The following is a 25,894-nucleotide window of genomic DNA, read 5'->3' as shown; positions in this document are numbered from 1 at the left end:
CAACATAAATCTATTTCGTACTGTAGCTTATAGGGGTACTAAGGGATCTATAGAACAAACCTACAAGGTCCCCAGTCAGACACGTGCAGTGGGACCCAACACTGACGGGAGCTGTCCTAAAAACGTTGCGGCTGGTGTGAGGGGATGGGAGACCGCGCTCCAGCTTTAGATCGCCAGCTTGAAACACAGGAGTTGACTATTTAAAAGTGTGCTTTAGTACTGTTCCAATAATGCAGAATTATACTTTACAGTAAAAAGGGCTGCAGTATATAAAAGAAGAAATGGTGGTTTTGTACATTAATGCATAAGTAAATTAAACTTTATTTTTGTCCTCACAACTCCCCCCTCCATCCATGAATTTTTCTCCTGCAGTGCTGACTTATTACAGCCTGTGCTAATCCCCAGAATAAATCCCCCTTGTATAGCACTGGGAAAGGGCAGAATAACCTCTCACACATTGCTGCACTTTCTAGGTTATGAGTCAAATTTTCCTTTTTGATGTTTTTTCATTTGTTGTCTTCTTTCTATTAGAGCCTGGGAAACTCCCAAAAGGAATATGAGAAGCACGTTACGCTGTACAGTATCCGGAACCAGCTGAGGTACCGGAGTAATTTAGGTAAGGGGCGCAGGCCCGGTTCCTGAAATGCACAGCAGCACCCTTCTATACTGACAAGGACGCATCTGAAACCTCAGAAGTAAAATTCAATTGCTCATTGATATAACATACTGAAACCTGTCTAGAATGTGATCTTGTCTGCAAAGCACTTTATATTTTTAATGTTTGCATCAGGTCCTTTTAGCTAAACATTTTATTTCATGTATGCATTCTGATATATGGGGAGTTTTTCGCGTCGGTAAATGTATAGGTTATGGAGTATTGCTTAAATTTTGAAGAACTATATATTAATTACTCGGCTCCACATAAATTCCCGACCTTTCCTGGTTCAATGCCCCGTGGATAAATCTTTCTTTATGGAGAGTATGTTTTCTCACGCTGCTAAATCGTGTTGCAGGTTGTCCCTGTTGTTCGCCTGTCAGGACAAGGCTGCACCAGTTACTGCCCTCACTTCCTTGTACAGGCTCTGTCCCCTCTGATTTGCTGTGTAACGGTGTAAGGCGCGTTGATGTTATCCGAATAGATTGTTTTTTTTTTTTTTGTACCTATGGCTCTGCACCTTTGCAGGATCCCAACAGTGGTCCTGATTCATTGGCGTTCGCAACTGCGATTGTTGCGTACTGCACATGCATCGCACTGCACGAGCCGGCCACGGCGATCGGGACTGCGATTGCAGTGACCACGCAGACCCATTGCAGAGTGACAGGAAGTGCCATTTGCGGGTGGTGACGTGTGGGTGGTCAGTGAAACGCAGGCGTGCCAGTGCGTTGGAACGCCATTTTATGGGCGTGCATTAATTATCCACTGTGATGCCAAACGCAGCCTGAGGCCTGATAGTGTACGATGAAGATAGCAATTCCTGAGTAAGGTCAGAGCTTGTGCAAGTGTGCGTGAGGCTGCGATGGTACCGATGGTTTTGCAGTATTGCTGAACATTACGGGTTTGTGCAAGGTAAAGTGGGCGTCCTTGTGTAGTGCTGCGATGGCAAAGCGATCGTAAATGCATTAGCATACTATCGCAGTTGAACTGCGTGCGTAATTGCTATTGCAGTCACAGTTGTGAATGGTAATGAATCAGGGCCAGTGTTCTCTGTGTGAAAGTACATGGGTGAAATGGATTTACCTGTTATATTTGCCTGGCTAGGAATCGATCGATCTAAATACGGAGACCAATTCCTCTGTGCAGGTGGGAAATACGCTTTAAATGTTTTATTCCTGGATGTTGCATAGTTGGCGAGACTAAAATAGGTCACTAATGACTCGTAGTATTGTGATGTTTACATCTGAATGTGCTTGGTGTATTCTGTGTTACTTTGTGCGATTGTTGTGTGTACAGGATTGTGTCCTACATAATGGATCTCTCCTGCGCACACTAAGATGACGGTGCACGGTTTTCATTGTGTGAGCTGAGTATTGTGGTCAAAATCAAATGGAAGGTTTACTTAACTCTAAATCAACATGGTCAAGGTCAAACAATGTTTACTTTTACAGCGCTGAACATACTGCGCTCTACAGAATGCTCCTAGCCAGGCGGACAGATAAAACGGAGTTTACATCCACAATCACTGCCGCTGCCTTTACTAGCTGGAGATATCAGAGAGCCAGTGTAGGGACTAGCATAGTGGTGCAGCTGCAGGAGGAAGATCCGTCTTGTTACCGCGTTAAGGATGGAATGTAGAAGAGACGGAAGTGGGAGGTAGATGTGGGAAGTTGCAGTATTCAAGGTGGGAGATAATGAAGGGATAAAGGCGGATATCCACTTGCCGATTAAAATGAGCGATTGAACGATCACTATATCGTTCAATCGCTCATTAATCAGGCATGGAAATGTCGGAAACGACCGCTGGACGTTTCCGACATCAATCATCGCCTGAACATTCCGGTCAATCTGCTGATAATGACAGATTGACCATGTTCAGGGATGAGGGAGGGAGGCCGCACAGAGTGACATATCGTTCAGTGTGGGCACTGCAGGGGATGAGGAACGACTGTATGATTCTGATGTTGTAATCGTACTGTCGTTCCACTTTCTGCTAGTGGATACGTACCTTTAAGAGTTTCAAGAGGCAAAAAGTGTGAGACTGGATGGTGTAGAGCAGAGGTTGAAGTTTATGGATGATGGCAAGATGGCGAGCTTGTGGTGCATGAGAGAGGGGAACTAGGGCCATGACTTTAAGATAATTAGGGATAGTACTTCCTATGACCGTATAGTATTGTAGATAGAATTGTGTGATTGGCAGAATTATCATATTGAAGGAAAGCTTCACCTGTGTTTTGTTTGTTTTTTAAACTGGAAGCAGGATGCGCTATTTAGTTTTAGCTAAAGACTCTTTGCCTTTTGAAGATGGCATTCGCTGCAGAAGCTGGGCTTACTATATATAATCTACTAGAGAAAATGATTCCATATAGGATAGAAGTCATTTTGCCGATTAGTCTGTTTTGCACATTTTAACTCCTGTCTCGGTGCCGTGTGCCTAAGATGAGCTTCTAGGTTGTAACACACACCACTTAGTAACACTCCTTGATGCGTTCTCGCTCAGCCTACGGAGAGTCTATTCCATCTACCACCTGCCTGCGGATTAGGAATTCTATTGTTGTTCCTGGCAGGCGCCGATGCTGTGTCCATGGCACCTGGCAGTGATTGGTCTGTAAGACAGCGATGTTGTTTTCAGCTTGAATTGTTGTGCACAAAGGAACGGTGTGTCAGACTGTGAGACACAGGGGGGTGTGCTGGTAAAAGCGGCTGCTCCCTGCAGGCTCTCCACATGTGGCTAACACACTCTAATATCAGCCACATTAAGGGAAATACACACCACATCAAAACAGTGCCGCAGCATACATCACCTGCGACGGGTATATTGCTTATCGTCTGTGATCAGGCATGTAGAACAGGTATCTCCAGAAATATGGCAGCAGTCAGTAAGCAACTCTTAAATGATTTTGTTTAAAAAAAATAATAATAATTTAGTAAAACCAAAGTTTAATTATTATGTGTTAGGCTACCTGCAAAACAAAAAAAAGAAAAAGCAGTTCCCAAATGCAAGGCACTGACTCTGATGCATAGAATGTGTATTTTGCAATCTATAATTGTGCATAAATGCATTGCAACATCAACAATGGCAAATAATAGGGGAAATGAACAGCAGGAAGAGAGGAACAAAATTGTCAAATGGTAGAAAATGTTGACCGTAAAATTGAAAGGAAATAAAATAAACAATACTTCTCTAGTAATCGTTCTAGCACCCTGCAGCTGTCACCTCTTTCCTTCCTGGGGTGTTGCACTCTGCTCTGGTGCTTCTAGCACACTCTGGCCTGTATATCAGCAGTTTGTTGTGTCAGCTGAGTGTGCTAGAAGCACTAGAGCAGAGAGCGACACCCCAGGCAGGAGAGAGGTTCTGCACAGGTTGTGACAGGTGCAGGGTTCTCAAATGAGAACACTAAAAAACAATACTTCTCTATTCGGTCAATAAGTAAGGACACATAGGTTACATATTTAGCCCGTGACTCAGTGCCCCCGTGTACTAAGCGAGGGCCATTAAACAAAATGTGGTATGTAGAGTTTGATGCGGAAGAACTTACGTGGAGCCCTCACTTTAACCCCATGGAGCACCTTTTAGGATGAGTTGTAACCATGACTGCGGTCCAGGCCTTGTCACCCTACAGCCTCACTACTGCCCTTGTGTCTTCACCGAGACATGGTACCAAATCTAGCGGAAAGCCTTCCCAGAAGTGGCAGCTGTTACAGCTGCGAGTGGTGGGGCCGCTCCATAGTATTGCCTGTGGTTTTGGGATGAGATGTCCAGCAAGCATATAGTGTTGGGCTCTTTGAATGTCCATTTATAGTGTTGACCGTGTAATGTACTACCTAATTCCTGGTGTGTGCTTTTCAGTCTTCAGCCCAGTAGGGTTTGTAAGTGGTTGAATGTTGACAGTCATTACGTCGCCAGTACATTTATTTTTTTTTTGTGTTTTATTTTTAGGGTTAGGCTAAAATATGCAAAAATATGTACGTCTACATTCTGGTGTCCACATGTTATGAACATGTCGACATTTTAACCATGTCGACATATTTGTCAATCGAATGTTCATGTCGACATTAAGACCCTGTCGACATTCTGATTGTCGACTTTTCATGACACCCCTATAAATTACAGTGCCAAGTCTGTTAAAATGTATTTATTTATGTATAGCGCGCACATATTACGCAGCACTTTACAGAGGCTGTTTAGACTTTCACATCCGGCTGTGTACCAGTGGAGCTTACACTCTATACCCCCTACCACACCTTGTCAGCAGCCAAATAACTTAGCAGTATGTGTTCGGTGTGCGGGAGGGAACTCCTACAGACACGGGAACAACATACATACTCCACACAGATAGGGCCCTGGTCAGGAATTGACCTCCGTGCTCCCTAAAGCTGGGTACACACTGACAGATCTATCAATTCATCGGCCAATATATCGGGTGCCCGTCTGTACCAGCGATATGTCTGTGAACGACATTGATCACTGGCATATCGCGTCTGCTGTGCTGCACAGCCGATACCCAATATATCTACAGATATATTGGGGCATCGTGCTGTGTGTACGGGTGATCAGCCGTCCACCCATGCACTTGCAGCTCCGTGGAGGGGGGCGCGACACGCACCCGGCCTTCTGGACCCGCTCCCCTTCAACACAGAGAACACATGATGATTGTTCAGTGTGTATGCACAACCATCATCTGCAGATATCTGTCTAGTGTGTACCCATCTTAAGCCAACCGTGCTGCCCCAATCTTTCTGGACTTTTTTTTTTCTTCTTCGGGATGCACAGGGATATGGGGGATATTATGGATGGAGAGACCAGGCACCAAACCGTTAAAGCTTCAGCTCCCAGGATGCCTTGGGCCCTCCTCCACATACACCCCACCCCCAGCCACAGAATGTCACTTGTTCGTTTGGTGCGGCAGGATCAAGACACACCTTTGTAACAGGGTAGTGCTCAGGCAGGCCTAAGCTTTTATTTTATGTTTTTGGGTTGGCAGTACTAAGTGTCTGAATTAAGATGCATATACTGCGACTCCATGAACATCCACCGGGCCGCAACACCAGTAACAGGGCTGGTGATTCCGGCGGGTCGCAGCTGAGCTTGCTAGCAGCTATGCTGCGACCTGGACGGCAACCGGACGCACGGAGATGTCGGGTAAGGCGATTCCTTGCTTACGGGGAATCGCGCCTATCAGTCCTTGCTTTTGGTGTTAGAGAGTCACCAGAAGCTGCTGCAGTCTGGGCCCGGGATTGTCTGCGTCCTCACTACACCACCAGGGCCTTATCGTCTGACACTGATGGTGTAGTGAAGCATCTGCTGCCACGAGGCAAGCGTACCTGGCTGGGTAATGCTGCTTAGTGGAGGTAGGCGCTCCCCAGGCAGCTCCTCCCCTCACTCAGGCGCAGTCCATACGAAGGGTTTTGCGTATCTTGGTTGCTCCGCCCACCCTCCACGTGTATTTGAGACTCACGGTCCATGCTCAGTGCTCTCTGTAGCTATTGGTCTCAGGAGGGTTTGGGTCAGTCACCCTGTATACCTCTCCCTTGGTTAAGGCATATAGTGCTCTAAATCCTACCATTCCTTTGTGTTTGTGTAGTTGATCTGCAGTGGATGTTCCTCTTTTGGTGAAGGTGGGTAAATCAGTCCTAGATATTCAGGATGATGAACCAGCTCATAGTACGAAGGCTCCAATGTTCATTCACCACCGGAAGGCTAAAACGGAGTTTCCTGTATCTGAACTGCTCACAGAGTTTATGGATGAGGCAGACAAACTATTTTATGGGAATAAAAGAATAACCTTGTTGTATCCTTTTCCAGCTTCTGTATGTACTAAGAGGGCGCAACCTCCTATTGTGGATGCTCATGTAACGCATTTACTCAGAAATGCCACACTACCTATTCTGTCTGCATCTTCTCTGAAGGATTCCACAGATAGAAAAATTGAAGCGTGTCTTAAGGCAATATTTTCATCATCGGGGGCTGCTACACGTCCAGCTGTGGCTGGAGCCTGGGTAGCCAAAGCTGTTGAAGAAAGGACGGGAGCATTGGAAGATTCTCTACCCGAATGCTACCAGAGAACAGAGGATGTATATCTCCCACATATGGGAAGCGGAATCCTATCTGGGAGGAGCTGCAGAAGATGCTGGAATTTTAGCTTCTAAAGCATCAGCAGCTTCAATAGTGGTACGCAGGGCCCTCCGGTTAAGATCCTGGAAAGCTTTTACAGGATCAAAGAGGGTGCTGGAAGTCTCACCTTTCTATGGAAAGGTACTTTTTGGAGCAGAGTTGGATAAGATAATAGCTACTCTACAGCTTCCCGGGTACTTACCAAAATAATGGCAGTCCTGACGGCCTATCTCAGACGTCAGGGAGTCAGAATTCTGCCATATCTGGACGACCTTCTGATATTGGCACAGACTACGTTTTTTTTTTACAAAGCAGTCTTCAACTGACCATAGCCTGCCTACAAGGGCACGGCTGGATAATCAATTGGAAGAAATAATCACTTTCTTCAACACAGCAGATAGTACACCTGGGAGCGTTTCTGGATTCTCGGGCGCAAAGGGTGTTTCTGCCAAAGGCCTATAATTGCAAATACGCAAGCTACTATGCAAGCGAAGAAGACGCAGGTCTTGGGATCAATGATATCCACCTTCGACATGGTGTGATAATCTCAGTTCCATTCCAAGCCTCTGCAAAAATTGATTCTCTCCTGCTGGAACAGACAGCATCATCTAATAAGGTACCAGTGGGTCCTTCTCACTCCAGAGGTTCATCACTCCCTCCTGTGATGGCTGAGAAAGGTCCATCTAAACAAAGGGCGCCCGTTCTGGATTCCAAATTGGGTTATTCTCACCACAGACGCCATCCAGATTTACCTCAACTGGCTTTGACGGCGTGGTTCTTAAATCTTGTTTTTTCCAGTTCTGTAATTCAAACAATGCTTAGGGCACGGAAACCTGCCTCTGCCCACATCTATTACAGAGTTTGGCATTCTTTTGGTCAATGGTGTTCCCATAGGAAATATGATCCTAAGGTGTTTAAGATTTCCAGGGTACTGGCTTTTCTTCAGGCGGGCTTAGACAGTGGTTTCCGCCTGGCCGCTTTGAGAGTGCACGGTCAGATTGCTTCATTACCAGATGTTAGAATTTTTTTCCAAGGAATTCTACGAGTTCAGCCTCCTTTGTTCCACCGGTAGCACCGTGGGATTTGTCTTTTTGGTACTTTAAAGGGCTACAAGCTCCCCTATTTGAACCTCTGGACTCTGTAGATTTGAAGTGGTTGACAGTGAAGACACTTTTTCTTCTCGCGATTTCTGAATTGGCAGCGCTATCTTGTCGCTCCCCATTTTTTATTTTTCACCAGGATAAAGCTTCGTATTAGGGAGGGTTACCTTTCTAAGGTAGTGTCCCGTTTTTCATGTGAATAACTAAATTGTTGTTCCAGCTTTTCAGGCTCCAGAACTTTCTATAGGTGAAGCCTCCCTGGATGTAGTTCGTACTCTCCATATCTATGTGGAGTGTAAAAACTTTGTTAGAAAATCAGATGCTCTTTTTGTATTATATGGTTTTCACAAACGAGGGTGGCCAGCTAACAAGCAGATTCTGGCGAGGTGGCTATGCATGACTATCTCTCAGGTGTACACACAGGCTGATCTCCCTGTTCCAAGCACGGTGAGAGCACATTTTACTCTGTCTGTAAGGCCATCATGGCATTTAGTCGTGGTGCCTCTGCGGAACAAATGTGGGCTGCCACGTGGTCTTCTATCCACACTTTTCTTAGGTTCTATGCCTTTGATACTTTTGCCTCTCAGGATGCTTCCTTTTTGGGTGACGAGTTCTTCTTTCTGCTCAGGAGTGTCCCCCATCATAGGGGAACTGATTTAGGACATCCCCATGGTATCCCTGTGGATCCCTATGGACCCCGAAGAAGAAATATAGAGAGTTATGGTAGACCTCCCTAGATAACTCCTTTTCTTCGAGCTCCACAGGGCACCCACCCTGATTCACCTGGCTGCATGGGTAATTTTTTTCCCTCCTCTTGTGTAAGTGTGTTTTCTGGTGTACGATTGCTCTTCCTTCTCCTCTTTCCTTCGCCTGCCTTGAGGCTTGTTACCCAAATTGAAGTTCTGTGCCTGGGGGCGGGGTATATATGGGGGAGGAACCGAGGCATCCCGGGAGCTGAAGCTTTAACTGTTTGGTGCCTGGTCTCCAACCATAATGTCCCCATGGTATCCCTGTGGACCCTATGGACCTCAAAGAAAATGAGTTATGTAGGTAAGTCTACCATAACTCTGATTTTTTTTTTTTTTTTTTTAGCTATGTGATGACATTATATTTTTTTGTACATTATACAATGTAAAAGCTGTTAATATAGGCACAAGTAACTTTATCTTCCTTGCAACAAACGCTAAACTGAGTGTTTAATAAAAGTCTGTTTTGCTATTTATATTTTTCTGTTCAGCCATTTAAAGGGGAGCTCCAGAGAAACGTCCATAGAGAACTTTAGTCCAGGCAGATTTGCTCAGCTCACGTGTTAGATAGATGTATTTACATAACAGATTTATATTAGATAAGGAAATAGGAAATCTGTGCAGGTTGGTGTTTCCCTGTAATACTGAGAAACCGGAGCTAATGGTATATTTCTTGTGTGCAGTGAAACATGTCAAGAAAGATGAGCGGAAATACTATGAGGAGCTACTGAAATACAGCAGGGAGCATCTCATGCTTTATCCCTACCACCTGTCTGACATCATGGTGAAGGGTCTGCGGATAACCCCCTTCTCCTACTATATAGGAATAATGGAGGTAAGGAGGATACTGAGGCTTTTATACCTGTATAAACTGGTCATGCGTTCCCCTGACTGCTACCATTGCTACATCCGCCAGTACTGGGTGCTCTGCCTACATGTTGTCCTCCCCAATCTACGTCATACTTTCTTATGCCAGAGTTGGCTGATCTGAAATGTTCTGTGCTGCTTTTAGCAATCTAACAATTTTGATTGGCTAGCCGCTATAGGACATTCTATTTATGCCCCATATATCTCTCTTGCTTTTCCACGTTGGACCCTGTTTTGATGAATGAATACAATAGGTAGGATTTCCGTCTAATCCATTGTTACACGCTGAAACAGTCTTTGTTTTTTCTTTGTTTTTAGGATATAATGAATAGTGAAAAGAGCTATGACTCCCTGCCGAATTTTACTGCCGCAGATTGTGAGTACAGCGCCCTGGTGTGTGGTTGTCTTGTATAGAAATCGTCACTTACAAGTTTACGCCACATTCCCAGATTTTATACGGTGCCGCAAGTGTAAATTTACATGTGATTGTATAAACTGTTATCGTAGCTACTTGTGAAGGTTGTAGGTGCTTAGTGTTCACGACACAATAGAATAGCAGTAAGTTACCAAAAGTTCTAACAATCTCTTAGAGCTAATTGGTCTATAAACAAAGGAAAGAACTTTTTTTAGTAACAAATAATGGTCAAACAAAAATAGTCTCTCCGCAGCATTTTCTCCATAAGAATTACAGGTGTCCGCATTTACTGTAACTATATAAAATATACTAGGGATGTGCAGGCTCGGATAGGTTCGAGTTTGCACGTTGAGTTCGGATTTTTCCCTCCAAAAAAACGGAACTCAGAAAGAGGCTAAACGTCATCTTACATGGACGAACATCATCATTCCTGGTCAAAAGTCCAGGAATGATGATGTTCGTCCATGTAAGATGACGTTTAGCCTCTTTCTGAGTTCCGTTTTTTTGGAGGGAAAAATCCGAACTCAACGTGCAAACTCGAACCTATCCGAGCCTGCACATCCCTAAAATATACATACATTTATTTTTTCCGTATGGAGATGCGAGCTACAGTCCGGCCAAAGTAGGGCTTTTGAACGCATTAACCTAATCACAAATTTGAGACCAGCTTATACAATAAATAAAACAAACCGATTTGAAGGCAATAAGTGTTTTGTATGTAACGGTTTATTGTTTTTTTTTTTTTTTTAAAGGTCTAAGACTTCTTGGTATAGGAAGGAACCAGTATATAGATCTGATGAACCAGTGCAGATCGTCAAAGGTAAGAAGAACGATTCTGTAAGTGGCATCCTCACAACCTACTTGTACAAAGCCAGAGCTGTCCCGGAGGCCCTGTAGCACCGCTACAAGGGAGAATGAATATCTGTAGTTCAGACATTGTTTTCCCTTTGTCCTTGCTGTAAGAGCAGTGTGTGGCCAGGAAGCTATGACATCATAAGGTGATCTCCGTTAGCCTTTCATGGCTCTATTCCCTTAGCCCTGCTCACTGAGGCAGCTGTCAGCTCTACAAGCAGCGTGTGGTGAATGGAACTAGGTCTCTCCTCTGATTCGCTGCGTTGCCTGGTCCGAAATTCTAGTAGCATATTTCATTTATATTTCTTTGCGCACTCACTCTGGCGTAATAAAATGTGTATGCGTCCTGCCACTGTTTCACTATTAGGGCATGCTAAAACTGTGGCAGGGCATGCTGGGATGTTTAGTTCCACAGCAACTGGAGGGCCACATGTTGAATACTCTAGGCTATGGGCCATATTCAACTAGCGTAGAAAACTTCACCTTTTTTTTCTACTTCAGGGTCCATAGGGTATCCACAGGATACCTTTGGGTATAGGTGTGACGTCAGTCATGGGGCACCAATGAGTTAAGCTTTCAGCCTCCCAGGATGCACTAGGGTCCCCCTCCTATACCCCGCCCCCGAGCAAGGCACCTCAGTTTAGTTTGGTGCCCGGCCGGAGTCGGGTGCACCTGTCGGAGTGGGGGCTAGAAGAGCCCCTGAAGCTTTCTTCTATGCAGCTGTGGCTGCACATCTGGATGTACAGCATGGACAGTTAGTCCTGACGTCCATGCTGTCTTCCCTACACCCCCGCCGGTACCAGAACGCCGGTACCGAACCGGGGATGCTGGTGAGCATCTGGGGTCACAGCTAGCGGTGACCCCAGATGTTCGGGACCATGGCCGGATTCAAGGGGGACAAAGGTAAGCAGTGGGGTCCCGCGGTGGGTCCCCGCTGATCACATGGTCCTGAGTCCCCAGGCAGGGGGCTCCCTGGGGACTGGCTGCAGCGTGGAGCCAGGCGACCAACCTGCGCTTCCACTACCCCCTGGGACAGCGGACCGCAGCAGAGCGGTAGCGCTGCGGCGTCCCAGGGTTTAAATGCATGCCAGGGGAGCGCGCCTTCCCTGTCTCACAGCCGGCGCCTCCCCCGCTGCACACAGCCCTCTCTGCACGCTGCCGACTGGTCCTGTGGCAGCGCTCCTCCCCCAGGCCAGCCTCCTCTTTGCTCCTCGACGGCCATCTTCCTCTGAACGCATGGTGAACGCTGCTGGAAGCCTGGACGGAAGCATCGTGGTCTGGGTCCCCCCGCATACCTCTCCTCCGATTTGGGTCAGGTCTGTGTATGCTGCGCTGTGTCCTACCAGGCCCTGTGTCTGCGTAGTTGATTGATCAGCGCTGTTAGTGCAGGAATTGATATTTCTTTGCATTGTATGTGACTGTGCTAGCGCTGCTGCCTGTAACTTTTCTTCTAAACTGTCAGCTTTATTACTATCCCTGTTCTTTCTGCTAAGCCCTTGCGGTGCGGTGCTGCAGGGTGGTCTCTCGCCTATTTGATATATAATTGGTGAGAGGGGTCACATACTTGGTGCCATCATGTCTGAAAGTGATTTTCCTCTCCGGCTACAGTGTACTACGTGTAAAGTACCGTTAGCGGAGGGGGAGGGTAGCGCGGAGGGCCTCTGCTGGCAGTTTGTCCGTGGCGCGGCCACTTACGGTTACAGCACCTGTACAGGAGCCAGCCCTGGGCTTGTTTCGCTCAGGCGCTTACAACCTTAGTGGGCCAGTTAGCTCCGCAACCCGCGTTTACACCGATGGGTTTGTCCCAGCAGTCAGTGGTGTCGTCACCCATGCAGGGTTTCCCACGACAATTGGTGGTACCCCACAGTCTCCCTATTTCCCCGCTCCCGGTTTCTCAGGAGCCGGCGTGGGTTAACTCGCTGACTAGTTCTGTACAGCACTTGTCGGATGTGTTGCAAGGGGAGTCTGTGATCCGGCCACATAAACGGCCGGTGGCGTCTCTGTCTGCTCCTTATGAGGATGACGAGGGGACGTCTGATGATGGGGAGATTCTGGATCCTTACGATCAGGAACCTCTCCATACTAAGGACGCTGACGCTAAGTCCAAGGTATATATTCCTGAACTTATTCGGGCAGTCCGCACAGCCTTGGTGATTGAGGACGAAGTTCCCCCAGCGGCTAAATCTAAGTACGCCTTTTTTAAGGATGTGAAGGGTGACGCCACAGTCTTTCCTCTTTCAGGTCAGTTAGTGGACCATTTAGAGGAGGCGTGGAAACAGCCTGGCAAAAGATACCAGCCACAGAGGCGCCTGGCGGTGGCTTATCCGTTCGCGGTCCGGGCCTCCCTTTGGGGGATCCCAAAGTGGGAGGCCGCCTGCTGCAGTTCGCCCAGTGTTAGTCGGTCACTACGACAGACACTTGGGTTCTCGAGGTGGTCTCCCACGGGTACGCCCTCTCCTTCCGGCACAGACCCCCGGCTCGCTTCTTCACCACGGGTCTACCATCAGACCGGAACAAGGCTACGGAGCTGCGGAAGGTATTGCACACTATGCTCCAGGCTGGAGTTATAGTGCCTGTTCCATTCTCCCAGAGGGGCCAGGGTTTCTATTCAAATCTTTTTTTGGTACAGAAACCCAATGGGTCGTATCGTCCGATTCTCAACCTCAAAGCTCTCAACAGGTCTTTGCGGGTACCGAAGTTTCGGATGGAGACCCTACGGTCCATCATTCTGGCGCTGGAACCTGGGGACTACATGGTGTCATTGGACATACAGGACGCTTACCTGCATGACCCTATTCTTTTGCGCCATCAACAGTTCCTCAGGTTTGCAATCCGCAGCGACCACTTCCAGTTTCGGGCGTTACCTTTTGGCCTGGCGACAGCACCACGTGTGTTCACCAAGGTGATGGCGGTCATGGCGGCTTCCCTGCTCTTGCAGGGAGTCCGCATGTTGCCGTACTTGGACGACCTTTTATTAGTGGCAGGATCTCCAGAGCTCCTTCTACGCCACTTGGGCCTGACCATTGCGCTACTGCAACGGCACGGCTGGATAATCAACTGGCAGAAGTCCACTCTAATCCCGTCTCGGAGGATTCTGCACCTCGGAGCCTTATTGGACTCGGAACAGCAGAGGATCTTCGTGACGGAGGAAAAGATCTCTGCTTTACAGTCGAGGGTGCGCAGTTGTCTGCTCAGTCGCCGGGTGTCTCTACACTCGGCGATGAGGTTACTGGGCTCCATGGTGTCGGTGTTCGACATGGTGGAATATGCCCAGTTTCACTCCAGACCTCTGCAGCACCTATTCTGTCCAAGTGGAACGGGCTACCGCAGTCTCTGAAGTCCCAGACAATTGTGCTCACCCCGGAGGTTCGCCTGTCCCTTGCCTGGTGGTTACAGACGACCCATCTCAGCGGGGGACGTCCGTTCTGGGTTCCAAATTGGGTCCTGTTGACAACGGACGCCAGTCTTCGGGGCTGGGGAGCAGTTTCGGGTCCACACTTGTTCCAGGGCAGGTGGACGCCGACAGAAGCGGAGCTTCCAATCAATATCTTGGAACTCTGTGTGGTCTTCAATGCTCTCCAGCAGGCACATCGGGTTCTCCAGGGTCGCCCGGTACGGGTCCAGTCGGACAACGCTACCACTGTGGCCTACATAAACAGGCAAGGAGGAACCCGAAGTCGGGCGGCTCTCGTGGGGGTCTCTCGGATCCTGGTATGGGTGGAGCGCAATCTTCCGGCCATATCAGCGGTCTTCATCCCGGGAGTGCTAAATTGGGAGGCAGACTTTCTAAGTCGCCAGGACGTTCATCCGGGGAATGGTCCCTGCACCCGGACGTTTTTCAACTGCTGGTGGACAGATGGGGTCTTCCAGAGATCGACCTCATGGCGTCCCGGCACAACAACAAGTTGCCGGTGTACGGGTCTCGCACAAGAGACGAAAGGGCGTCTCTGGTGGATGCTCTGTCCGTCCGGTGGACGTTCCGGTTCGCATACCTGTTCCCTCCGGTCTCCCTTCTTCCACGGGTAATCCGGAAATTCAAACAGGAAGGAGGGACGCTCCTGTTGATAGCTCCCGCGTGGCCCGGACGGCACTGGTTCTCAGACCTTCAGGGTCTGTCCGTGGACAGTCCTCTGCAGTTGCCGCTACGACCGGACCTTCTGTCTCAGGGTCCTTGCCTTCACCCGGACCTGACTCTGCTGTCTTTGACGGCGTGGCTGTTGAGACGGCCATGCTGAGGTCCCGGGGGTTTTCCAGCTCTGTAGTGCGTACCATGTTGCGAGCTCGGAAACCGTCTTCCGCGAGGATATACCATCGCGTGTGGCATACGTTCTTCCAGTGGTGTCGACCGAGAGGTTATGCACCGCGGGAGTTTCGTCTGTCTCGGATTCCTACAAGCCTTCCTACAAGCGGGACTAGATCATGGGCTTCGCCTTGCTTCTTTGAAGGTACATGTTTCGGCCCTGTCTGTCTGGTTTCACCGTAGGATTGCTACAATCCCGGATGTGCGCACCTTTATGCAAGGTGTTCTCCGCATTCAGCCGCCCTTTGTTCCACCTGTGGCGCCTTGGGATTTGGCTGTGGTCCTGAGGGCTCTCCAAGGACCGCCGTTTGAACCACTGGGCTCAGTGGATCTTAAATGGCTGACAGCTAAGACTGTATTCCTTCTGGCTATTGCTTCGGCCAGACGTGTTTCTGATTTAGGGGCTCTTTCTTGTAGACCCTCCGTTTTTCATGGGAACAGGGCAGTGCTCCGCACTCAGCCCGAGTTTCTTCCCAAAGTTGTTTCCCAGTTTCATGTTAACGAGGAAATCGTTGTCCCGGCCTTTAACTCACCGGGTCTTTCCGTGGGTGAGGCCTCTTTGGATGTTGTGCGGGCCTTAAGGACTTATGTTGACCGCACTTCTTCGTTTAGGAAGTCGGACGCTTTGTTTGTCCTCTATGGCTTCCGTAAAAAGGGTTGGCCTGCCTCAAAGCAAACTTTGGCAGCCTGGATCCGTATGGCTATTTCTGAAGCTTATCTTCATGAAGGCCTACCGGTTCCTCCTTCTCTGAAGCTCATTCCACTAGGTCTGTGGGTCCTTCGTGGGCAGCTCGACGTGGTGCCTCTGCAGTCCAGATCTGCAAGGCTGCTACGTGGTCCTCTGTCCATACCTTCGTGAGGTATTACAGGTTTGACACCTTCGCCCCTCAGGATGCTTCCTTCGGGCGGCGGATTCTCCTTTCTGCACAGGAGCGTCCACACCCTTAAAGGATACTGCTTTGGGACATCCCCAAGGTATCCTGTGGATACCCTATGGACCCTGAAGTAGAAAATATGAGATATGGTAAGAACTTACCCTTGTTATCTCTATTTCTACGAAGTCCATAGGGTTCCACAGGACTCCCGCCCTGTCGCACCTGTGCTGCAGATGGGCTTTGCTCTGGTCACCGGTTTTTCCGTCTCCCTCTAGTGAGAATGTGATTCTTGTGTGTGTGTCCAGATCTTTTTTCTCTCTCTTCCTTCTCCTCCTCCGGCCTATGGCTTGGTAACTAACTGAGGTGCCTTTGCTCGGGGGCGGGGTATAGGAGGGGGACCTAGTGCATCCTGGGAGGCTAACAGCTTAACTCTTTGGTGCCCGATGACTGACGTCACACCTATACCCCAAGGTATCCTGTGGAGCCCTATGGACTTCGTAGAAATAGAGATAACAAGGATAAGTTCTTACCATATCTCATATTTTTTTTTTCGAAAAAAAAGGTGAAGTTTCGACGAAAAACTGGTGAAAACGGCATCGGCAACGCCTGTTGCTGTTCTCGACTATGAATTTTTATTTTTTTTTAAATATTCCCTTACAGAAATTCTTCCGACGGAAAACTGCTCGCGACTTGCTGCCAGTGAAACCAGTGGAGATAACCATAGAGGCCTGGTGGGTGGTGCAGTCTGGATACATCACTGAGGATGACATCAAGGTACCAAACCCCAGACTGGCTGTTCACGGGAAGTACAATAATCTTACTGTGGGAAATGCTGGGGGTGTGCAGAATAAATATTTCACCAGGTTATATTCTGTGTGTTTTGGTTCTTTTTTTGTTACATAACCTGCAACAAGATCCTCATTATAATTCATTTCACTGACAGGAGGCAGAAAGCGTTATTATTAATATACTGTAACTGTATTAATAATTCTCAAGAAAACCAATCTTTTTTTTTTTTTTAATACTTTATTACTTTAGGTTATAGCATTTTCTGCTGTTTACTGCACCTCTGTACACCTAGATCTTCCCCTTCACGTAAAACAGCCATTTGCCAATCCGCTAAATATCCTGTATAACATAATGTGAGGCTCTGTTGCAGTTGAGCAGTTTTCCATCTGTCGGAGCCTCTGGCAGGTCTGAGGCTAATAGTGGTTTGTTAAACCTATAACAACATTTAATGTTTAGTTTCTGTCTCTAGATTTGCAGCACGGGAGAGAAGAGAGCGATTGATAAAATCATTGACTCTGGGCCTCAGCTGGCTGGTTCTCTGGAGTATAATGTTGTTCACAGTAAGTGTTACACCACTGACTCCATGCCGGTTAGTGACGCGGTTTGTGTATTTGGCAACCACATCTGAGAAAACCGTTTACTCCTTTTAGTTGTATAGGTTGTCACAACCTGTGCAGTTCCTCCTTCCACCCTGGTGTCGTTCTGGTGCTTCTAGCACACTCAGCTGATGCAACAAGCTGCTAATATACAGACCAGAGTGTGCTAGAAGCACCAGAGCAGAGAGCGACACCCCAGGCAGGAACGAGGAACTGCACGGGTTCTGACAGGTGCAGGGTGCTAGAATAAACACTAGACTGTACAATCTTTTTGCCATCTTACTAGACCGTAACAAAGCTAGTTTTTATCTTTCAGGCCTTTATAATAAAGGATTTATATACCTTGATGTACCCATTTCAGATGACAGCTGCATAGCTGGTGAGTGTCGCTTGCTTGGGGTATGTAATTTGTCTTGTCACTGATATCTGTGCCCCGGTCATGGGTACTTGCCAACAATGTCTACTCCTGGTTATTATGCAGGGTCCTGGGTTATTATTAGGACTGTATGTTTGCCATCCCCACCTCCCTTTCTAGTTAAAAGACTGGGGAGATCTGTGGGCATTATAACCTGTCTGCCAAGTGCTATCCTGCCGTAGATTGGGCCCCTTCTTACTGGCCCTTTTTAAGAAGTTCTCCTCTTGCTCAGTATAATAATTTCGGGAATTTGGAATTTTCAGTGCCCCCCCTTGAAGGTTTTGTGATGAACCGGCTACAAGGAGACTATTTTGAAACCCTTCTCTACAAGATATTTGTCTCTATAGATGAACATACCAACGTGGCAGAGGTAAGCTGGCACACGTGGCACCTGGTGGGGGCACTAACGGCTGCTTTCCTTAGTAATTCAGATTAGTGATCCCTGTGTGTGGGCTGATTGCCGCTGGTTCCTGGGCAGTGTATTTCTGCATGCTGTTATGCTCTGCTTGCTATTATTATTACAATATAGTGGTTTCTCGCAGATGCTATGAGAGCCGTCGTGGTGTATTATGTACTGCTGTGTCTCCATCACATCCTGACCACATTGTGCAGAGCAGAATCGATTCCCTGATTATCTCTGCACTTGTGGTTACAGTGAGGACATGGAAAGGTGTTTGTTTGGTTCTTATTATATGAATATATTATATTGCAATAATTATGTTGTTTTATGAGATTGTAGCCTACTACTTGCATCAGTTCTGTGAGTGTGTCCTATAGTTGCGGTTTATTTTAGATGCGTTCTATTTAAATATAAATAGTACTTGGGGGACATGTACTTATTACAGGCTATGAGGACGCATATGACAGACTGTACATAAGAGCAGACACGTCCTGGCTTGGAAAGTACACCTGTGTAAATGCTCTGCGCCTCTGATTGCAGTGTATGGTGGAAAGTACACCTGTGTAAATGCTCTGCGCCTCTGATTGCAGATTGCAGTGTATGGTGGAAAGTGTTAACATTGTATTCATGTAAAGATGAAGTTTTAAGTGCCTTTACCTGTGTAGGTAGGTGTCTGATAAACCCCACCTATGGGGAAATGCCAGGGGGCTCATTTTATTCTGCATGATGGCCGCTAAGCGCCCCCTGAACGGCCAGCGTGAGGCACTTTGTGACCAGTGTCTGATCATTTTTCCATACACAAGATAAAGCGTCAGATTATTTGTGTGGATAGGAAAAGCTCTCTGACTACTGCTAAAGCCTAACCCCGTGGGCTCTGCGCGGGGGGCGCTCCCCCGTGGGCTCTGCGCGGGGGGCGCTCCCCCGTGGGCTCTGCGCGGGGGGCGCTCCCCCGTGGGCTCTGCGCGGGGGGCGCTCCCCCGTGGGCTCTGCGCGGGGGGCGCTCTCCTATTACCGAAGTTTTGTGATGCTTTCAGTTGACTTAGAGAACTCTCTGATAAAGTGCAGGGTTGTGGCTGCACATTTAACAAGTGGGCATTTATCGGGCGTTATGGTTGGAATGCGATGTAAACCTAAGCTGGCCAAACTCTATCCAACTTCTCATACAACTGACTGACTGATTGCATATCTGACTAACTAGACGAAGTGTGACTGTGCACTTTCCAACATTATTTTATCAGACCAGCCTACTGATCAGCTTTTCCTCCAGCTATAGGTTGTCTGATATATATCAGGAGTCAGGCGCCTTTTCCACTTCTGTATGTAAAAAAAAAAAAAAATCAGAATAAAAATGAATTAAATGTTTCTCTAGGTACCAGCTATACTTGACAGTCACATTTGGCAATCAAGCCATGCTGGGACTTGTTCATCATTCTATTTTTTTTTTTTTTTTTACTATTACCTAGAACCCACTGGGCATCAGGTGCTGGAAGAACCCTGGTAATATCCAGGAGGGGTGGCCCACATATATTTTGTGGGCCCGACTACCCTGGGGACACGAGCACTGGTGTCAGCTGGTTGAAACCATGGTGTGGGGGACCCCTACACTGAGGCTAACCCTCTGTGATTCCACTAGCCTAGGCTGACAGCCCAGTGCTGCTTACCCTGGAATCAGGGGTGGACCCCCTCGCTCCCCCCACCCCACCCCTGATTTTTGTTTAACCAACACCAGGCTTGAAGCGCCAATGCTGGCTAAGATCAGGGTTTGTTTTTTGTTTTGTTTTTTACAGAAGTAGCTGAATATTGTTCAGTTGGACAAAAGTGTTTAAACCACCACCCCCACCCCCGGATGTTCAAAGTCTGGCTGGGACGGTTAAATCAAAGATGTTGGATTTAGCCAACACGTTGGAATGACCATTTTTTAGCAGTTTCCCACCGACAGCCGATTATCGTTCTGTACCATATACTGCATGATAATCATTCCAACTTGCATTGTATGACCAGCTTCACAAGCTCAGAGAGCTAAAAACTTAGTGCAACAATGTTAAAACAATACAGTAGTTGCTGGCTGCCATGTTAATGGTTTGCAGATCAGCTTGTTAACTGATTAAAAATTAAAACCTGAGCCTGTTTCTGTGAATGTCTCAACCATAGAGTCAGTATGTGTTGAGCACTCTGTGACCTGGGGTGGGAGACTCTGATTAATGGATGCAATCTCACACGAAACTTTGTATTGTGGAAATGTAACTTACCCGTATATACTCGAGTATAAGTCGACCCGAATATAAGCCGAGGTACCTACTTTTACCCAAAAAAACTGGGAAAACTTACTGACTCGAGTATAAGCCTAGTGTGGGAAATGGCAGCAGCTGGTAGTGCCCCCAGTAGTAATTCCCCCTGGTTGTGCCCCCAGTAGTAATCCCTCCTGGTAGTGCCCCCAGTGGTAATCCCCCCCTTTCAGTGCCTCCAGTAGTAATCCCCCCCTGGTAGTACCCCCAGTAGTAATCCCCCCTCTTAGTGCCCCCTGTAGTAATCCCCCACTGGTAGTGCCCCCTGTAGTAATTCTCCCCTGGTAGTTCCCCCAGTGGTAATCCCCCCTTTTAGTGCCCCCTGTAGTAATCCCCCCCTTTTAGTGCCCCCTGTAGTAGTCCCCCCCTGGTAGTGCCCCCTGTAGTAGTCCCCCCCTTGTAGTTCCTCCAGTGGTAATCCCCCCTTTTAGTGCCCCCTGTAGTAATGCCCCCTGGTAGTGCCCCCTGTAGTCATCGCCCCCTGGTAGTGCCCCCTGTAGTCCCCCCCCCCCCCCCCCCCTAGTAGAGAGAGACGTGAAAAGAATAAAAAAAAAAAAAAAACACTTACCTTAAACTCCCGCTCCTGGTCCCGCCGCTGTCCGCTCCTCCGGCCGCTTTGCATGGGAGAGACGTCGTCATGACGACGTGTCTCCCATCACCCACTGCGGGAGCCGGAAGATGGCTCCCGCAGTGGGAGCAGCAGCAGCTGATTACAGCAAACACACAGCTGCCGGCTCCGGCGGCTGTGTGTTTGGCAGTGTGTAGCGCTGACCGAACTCCGTCCGGTCAGCGCTACACTTGACTCGAGTATAAGCCGAGGGGGTACTTTTTCAGCACAATTTTTGTGCTGAAAAACTCTGCTTATACTCGAGTATATACGGTAATTATATGTTGATATGCATATTTAACCTCTATCTTACTTTACACATGTGGTCTATTTTCCAGCTTGCAAATGTGTTGGAGATCGATTTGTCTTTAGTAAAGGTACAGTATGATATTATTACATGAAACTAGTCTTATTGCAATAACTTTGGCAGTCCACTAGATGGCGCAAGGGAATAAACTTTTGTGGGAGTTCACTAGGGCAGTAGTTAGCAAACTGTGCGCAACGGCTTCCAGGGGTGTTGCTCACAGGGGTGAAGCGGTGGCCGGTGGCCTAAAGAGCGCTGGCCAGTGTTTGTTTTGGTTTCTTTGTGGCCGCCGACATTGGATACAGTTTATAGAAGAACTTTAAAGATCATTTAGGCCATGCCCCAAACTGCTGTTAACGTATTTCAGCTGCAAAATGATAATCCTGTAAAATCTGATCAGAATACTTCATTTGGTTCCTATTGAAAATGACCACAGTTCAATTTCTTGCGGAAGAGACTATTTATACTCTGGTCGGAGCACATCGATGTAATGCGTGGTGTCGGTCTTCTGTCTCCAGAATGCGGTCTCCATGTATTGCCGTTTGGGGTTTGCCCTCAAGAAGGGACAAGTGATCAACCCTGACCAGCTGCACCCATCCTGGAGGAACGTCCCATCTGTAAATAGACTGAAGTAATTATTGTCCTGTGTATATTTTCATGCTCATTTTGCTGTTTTGTATGTTATGTTTTTGTGCTGTAAATACAAATACTACCGTAGATAAAATTGTGGCCTTTTCTGAAATAAGCGCATGCAAACGGCCTCAGACGGGTCTCTTGCACCCAGGATAGGGCTGGGACAGATTCGTGATGACGCCCGCTCTCACAATCGGTTGTATAAGGGATGGTGCAGCTGTTGTTTGAATACAACAGATGTCTGCAACGGATTTAAAGCGCCCCCTGCGGCCGCTTTGGCATGCAGCTATAAATCGGGTGTGCCCAGCGGTTTAACGCAATGTAACACGAACCACGTTATCATGAACCATGTCACAATTCCCGTTACATTATCAGGGGTCTTCAACCTTGGCCCTCCAGCTGCTGTGGAACTACACATCCCAGCATGCACTGCCATAGTTTTAGCATGCTGTTATATCAAAAAGGTGGCAGTGGATGCTGGGATGTGTAGTTCCACAGCAGCTTGAGGGCCAAGGTTGAAGACCCATGCATTAGATGAACTCTGCCGTACTAAACTGTGATTTCCAATGCACAGAAACACATTGGATCCACAGAAGATGCTGCTATCCTGGGAGAGCACAGAGAGCAAGAGCCCTGTACAAGACCTGGCCTCCTCCGCCACGGACACTGACACCAACAGTCAGGAGGACCAAGGTAATGGGTGCGTGAGTCTGGAAGCTGCAGTCCTTTCATACTATGTAATAAGAGTAGTGTTTTTTTTTGTTTTGTTTTTTTCTGTCTTGCTGCAAATCTCCTCAACGTTTTTCTCATCTGTTTAAATAGCAGACAGCTGTAGTGTGAGCAGCCTGAATCTGTCAAGTGGACACACAAAACGTATCGCTTTCCTGTTCGATTCAACGCTCACTGCCTTCCTAATGATGGGAAACCTATCGCCTGTAAGACATTGCTTGTCCTGTAAATATACCATCCATTCTGCTGACTTAAATGTTATATTTCTTCAGAGACCCCCATGGTCCATGATCCTATCAGTTTGAAGTCTTTTCTCTGTTTAAATTTATATATTGTCTAACATTGAAGTTTTTCGATATACTTCTCACACTCTGGCTACTTCTGTCTGTTTCACCCATTAAAAGCGGAGCCATTGAGTAATTGACGGTTACATTCCGTCCTGCAGAGGCCGCTCACACAGGAGGGGATATAAACTGCTTAGGATTTATTTAAGAGTCTATTTGGATCTGAGGTCACATCTGCAGATCACTCGTAGGTCACTCTAAATGGCCAATGGTAAAATGCCTCATATTATTCAGAGCTGAATAACAATGAGAGGAAGAATAGGTGATTATTATTATCCTTTATTTATATGGTGCCACAAGTGTTCCGCAGCGCCTTACATAGTACATAAACAAGTCATTTGACAAGCGACTTACAGAGCAATACAATACAGGACCAGGACATGGATAATGCACATTGCCACATTAGCGACCATAACACCCAGATAAGTAACAGAGCATAAGCAACCAAGTGTTAGGTGCCCTAGTAGTGTTCGCTCTAGCTCCGGCGCGAGGCAGGGCGCCGGAGCTAGAGAGGGCACGTTTGTGCGCGCGCGACCGAGAAGGGGGCGTGGTCAGTGAAAAGTGCGTGTCTATAAGACGCGTCCCCTTTTCGTCACTCTTGGGGGCGTGCCCGGCACTTGCGGACACGCCGGGCAGCCCCCAAGCCCTGCAGACAGGGAGAATAGATGCTGGGCGCATTGCGCCCAGCGTCTATTCTCCGGCGGTGACCGGGTCACCGCACATTTCTTCACCCGCGGGACACTGCGACCCGCGGGTGAAGACGGCACCCGCAGGCTGTTAGGGCAGGGCGCTTTTTGCCCTCCTTATGGAGGGCAGGGCGCTTTTTGCCTTCCAGAAGGAGGGCAGGGCGCCGCGCCCCGCTAAAACAGCCTAGCGGGAACGCTACCCTAGTGGTGAGTAAGAAGTAGATGAAACTAAAGTAGGGAGAAGCACAAGAGGGGAGAGGGAAAAGTGAACAAGAAACCAGTGACTTACAGTACAATATAATGCAGGACAAGCACATGGTTTATACACATTGCTGCATCATAACACTCAAAATAAGCAGCAGGGAGTTAATAATCAAGTGTTAGGTGCCCTTGTGGGGGAGTAAGGAGTAGAAGAAATGAATAAGGAGAAGCACATGAGGGAAGAGGGCCCTGCTTGTGAGCTTACATTCTAAAGGGCAGGGGCAGACAGACAGGCGTGACACAGATGGGGTAGACAGTGAGGAAGGCGCATGGAGCAGCGGGTTAGGATGAGAGCTGGAAGGCCTTGATGAAGTAGTGAGTCTTGAGAGCCCATTTGAAGATTTGTGGAGAGTCTGATGGGGAGAGGGAGAGAGCTCCAAAGGTAAGGAGCAGCACGGGCAAAATTTTGGAGGCGGGAGTGGGAGGAAGTAATCAGTTGGCATGAGAGGTGGCGTGCATTTGTTGAGCAAAGTGGACGGGCGGTAATGTGAAGGGAGATGAGGTCAGCGATGAGTCTAGTGTAAGAACCTTGAATTGGTTTCTGAAGGGGAAGGGGAGCCAGTGTAGGGCTTGTAGGAGAGGGGAAGCAGATGTAGAACGTTTGAAGAGGAAGATGAGCCGGGCAGCAGCATTGAGGACAGATTGGAGTGGATAGAGGTGGGAGTTGGAGAGGCCAGATAGGAGGTTACAGTAACCAATCTGGAGATGACCAGTGAGTGGATGAGGGTTTTAGTAGCATCCAAGGTGAGAAAGGATCTAATCCTGGAAATATTTTTGAGATGAAAACGGCAGGACTGCGATAGGTGCTGAATGTGTGGTTTGAAGGAGAGGGAGGAGTCAAGGAGAACTCCAAGACAGCGCACTTGGGGGCTAGAGGAGATAGTTATGCCATCAGTTGATAATGAAATTGTGGGCAATGAGGTTATGTGGGAGGGTGGGAAGATGATCAGCTCAGTCTTAGACATGTTAAGTTTAAGAAAGTGCTGGGACATCCAGGAAGAGCTAGCAGAGGGACAGTTGGAGATATGAGGTAGGAGAGCGGTCAGGGGAGGGAATGGTAGATCTGAGTATCATCAGCATAGAGCTGATAATGGAGGTCAAAAGAGTTGATGAGTTCACCTAAAGAGGACCTATAGAGGGAGAATAGGAGAGGTCCAAGAACTGAGCCTTGGGAAAACGCCTACTGTTAGTGGAAGTGGTGGGGGGGAGAGGAGCCATTAGAGGAGACCGAGAAGGAGCAGTCAGAGAGGTAGGAGGACAGCCAGGAGAGGGCAGTGCCACGTAGCCCATGGGAGCGAAGATTTTGCAGCAGGAGAGGGTGGTCAACAGTGTCAAATGCAGCAGAGATCAAGGAGAATGAGTAGAGACTAGTGGCCCTTGGATTTGGCAGTAAGGAGGTTATTGGTGACTTGTGAGAGCAGTTTCAGTGGAGAGAACGGGAGTCAGATTGAAATGAGTCAAGGAGGTGGAAAGGTGGTTGTAGACTATACGCAGGGCCGGCTCTAGGGGTGTTCGACCAGTGCGCTCGAACAGGGGTGCCACCCATAGAGGGTGCACCCCTCCCCAACATCCCGGTTTCTGCGGGACAGTACTGTTCCACCCTGGACCGAAGTGGCCTGTGGGTGGTCAGATAGGGAGGTTGGGGACCCCCACTGCTGCAGCTGTAGTGGGCAATACCTGAGAAGGGGGTCCCTGCCCATGCAGGCTTTATAAGTCACACCATATAGATACAGGTATAGACCTATGCAGCAATAGTTCTTGTTGAATAACTTGGGCGCCAGACTTTCTCTTATAAATATAAACCACTTTATTTCTCTCCTCCTGCACATGACTTTATAGAACATGAATATGGTTACACCAGCTTCTCCTCTCCCTCCAGCTCAGATACTGGGCATGTCAGATGGTATAGGACAATCTTAT

General features: G+C 48.0%; 1 protein-coding gene across 2 annotated transcripts in view; it reads left to right on the top strand.

Moving 5' to 3' along the window:
• Positions 1–25,894, top strand: part of FAM91A1 (family with sequence similarity 91 member A1) — a 68,274-nt gene that overhangs the window by 4,693 nt on the left and 37,687 nt on the right. The window contains exons 2-13 of one of the 2 annotated variants that reach the window (XM_088453153.1): positions 532–616; positions 9,300–9,451; positions 9,802–9,859; positions 10,651–10,718; positions 16,586–16,699; positions 17,184–17,274; positions 17,627–17,689; positions 17,989–18,095; positions 21,356–21,394; positions 21,840–21,952; positions 22,529–22,647; positions 22,780–22,889. In XM_088453153.1, coding sequence (XP_088309279.1) covers positions 532–616; positions 9,300–9,451; positions 9,802–9,859; positions 10,651–10,718; positions 16,586–16,699; positions 17,184–17,274; positions 17,627–17,689; positions 17,989–18,095; positions 21,356–21,394; positions 21,840–21,952; positions 22,529–22,647; positions 22,780–22,889 — 1,119 coding nt within the window. Of the gene's footprint in view, positions 1–531; positions 617–9,299; positions 9,452–9,801; positions 9,860–10,650; positions 10,719–16,585; positions 16,700–17,183; positions 17,275–17,626; positions 17,690–17,988; positions 18,096–21,355; positions 21,395–21,839; positions 21,953–22,528; positions 22,648–22,776; positions 22,890–25,894 lie in introns of both variants that reach the window. The other variant, XM_088453152.1, reaches the window with a different exon arrangement.

Source organism: Taudactylus pleione, unplaced genomic scaffold (genome assembly GCF_031769625.1).
Source record: "Taudactylus pleione unplaced genomic scaffold, aTauple2 ptg000571l, whole genome shotgun sequence".
NCBI lineage: Eukaryota > Metazoa > Chordata > Amphibia > Anura > Myobatrachidae > Taudactylus > Taudactylus pleione.
The sequence above is the reverse complement of the archived record's forward strand: the minus strand, read 5'-3'. Positions and strand labels throughout refer to the sequence as shown.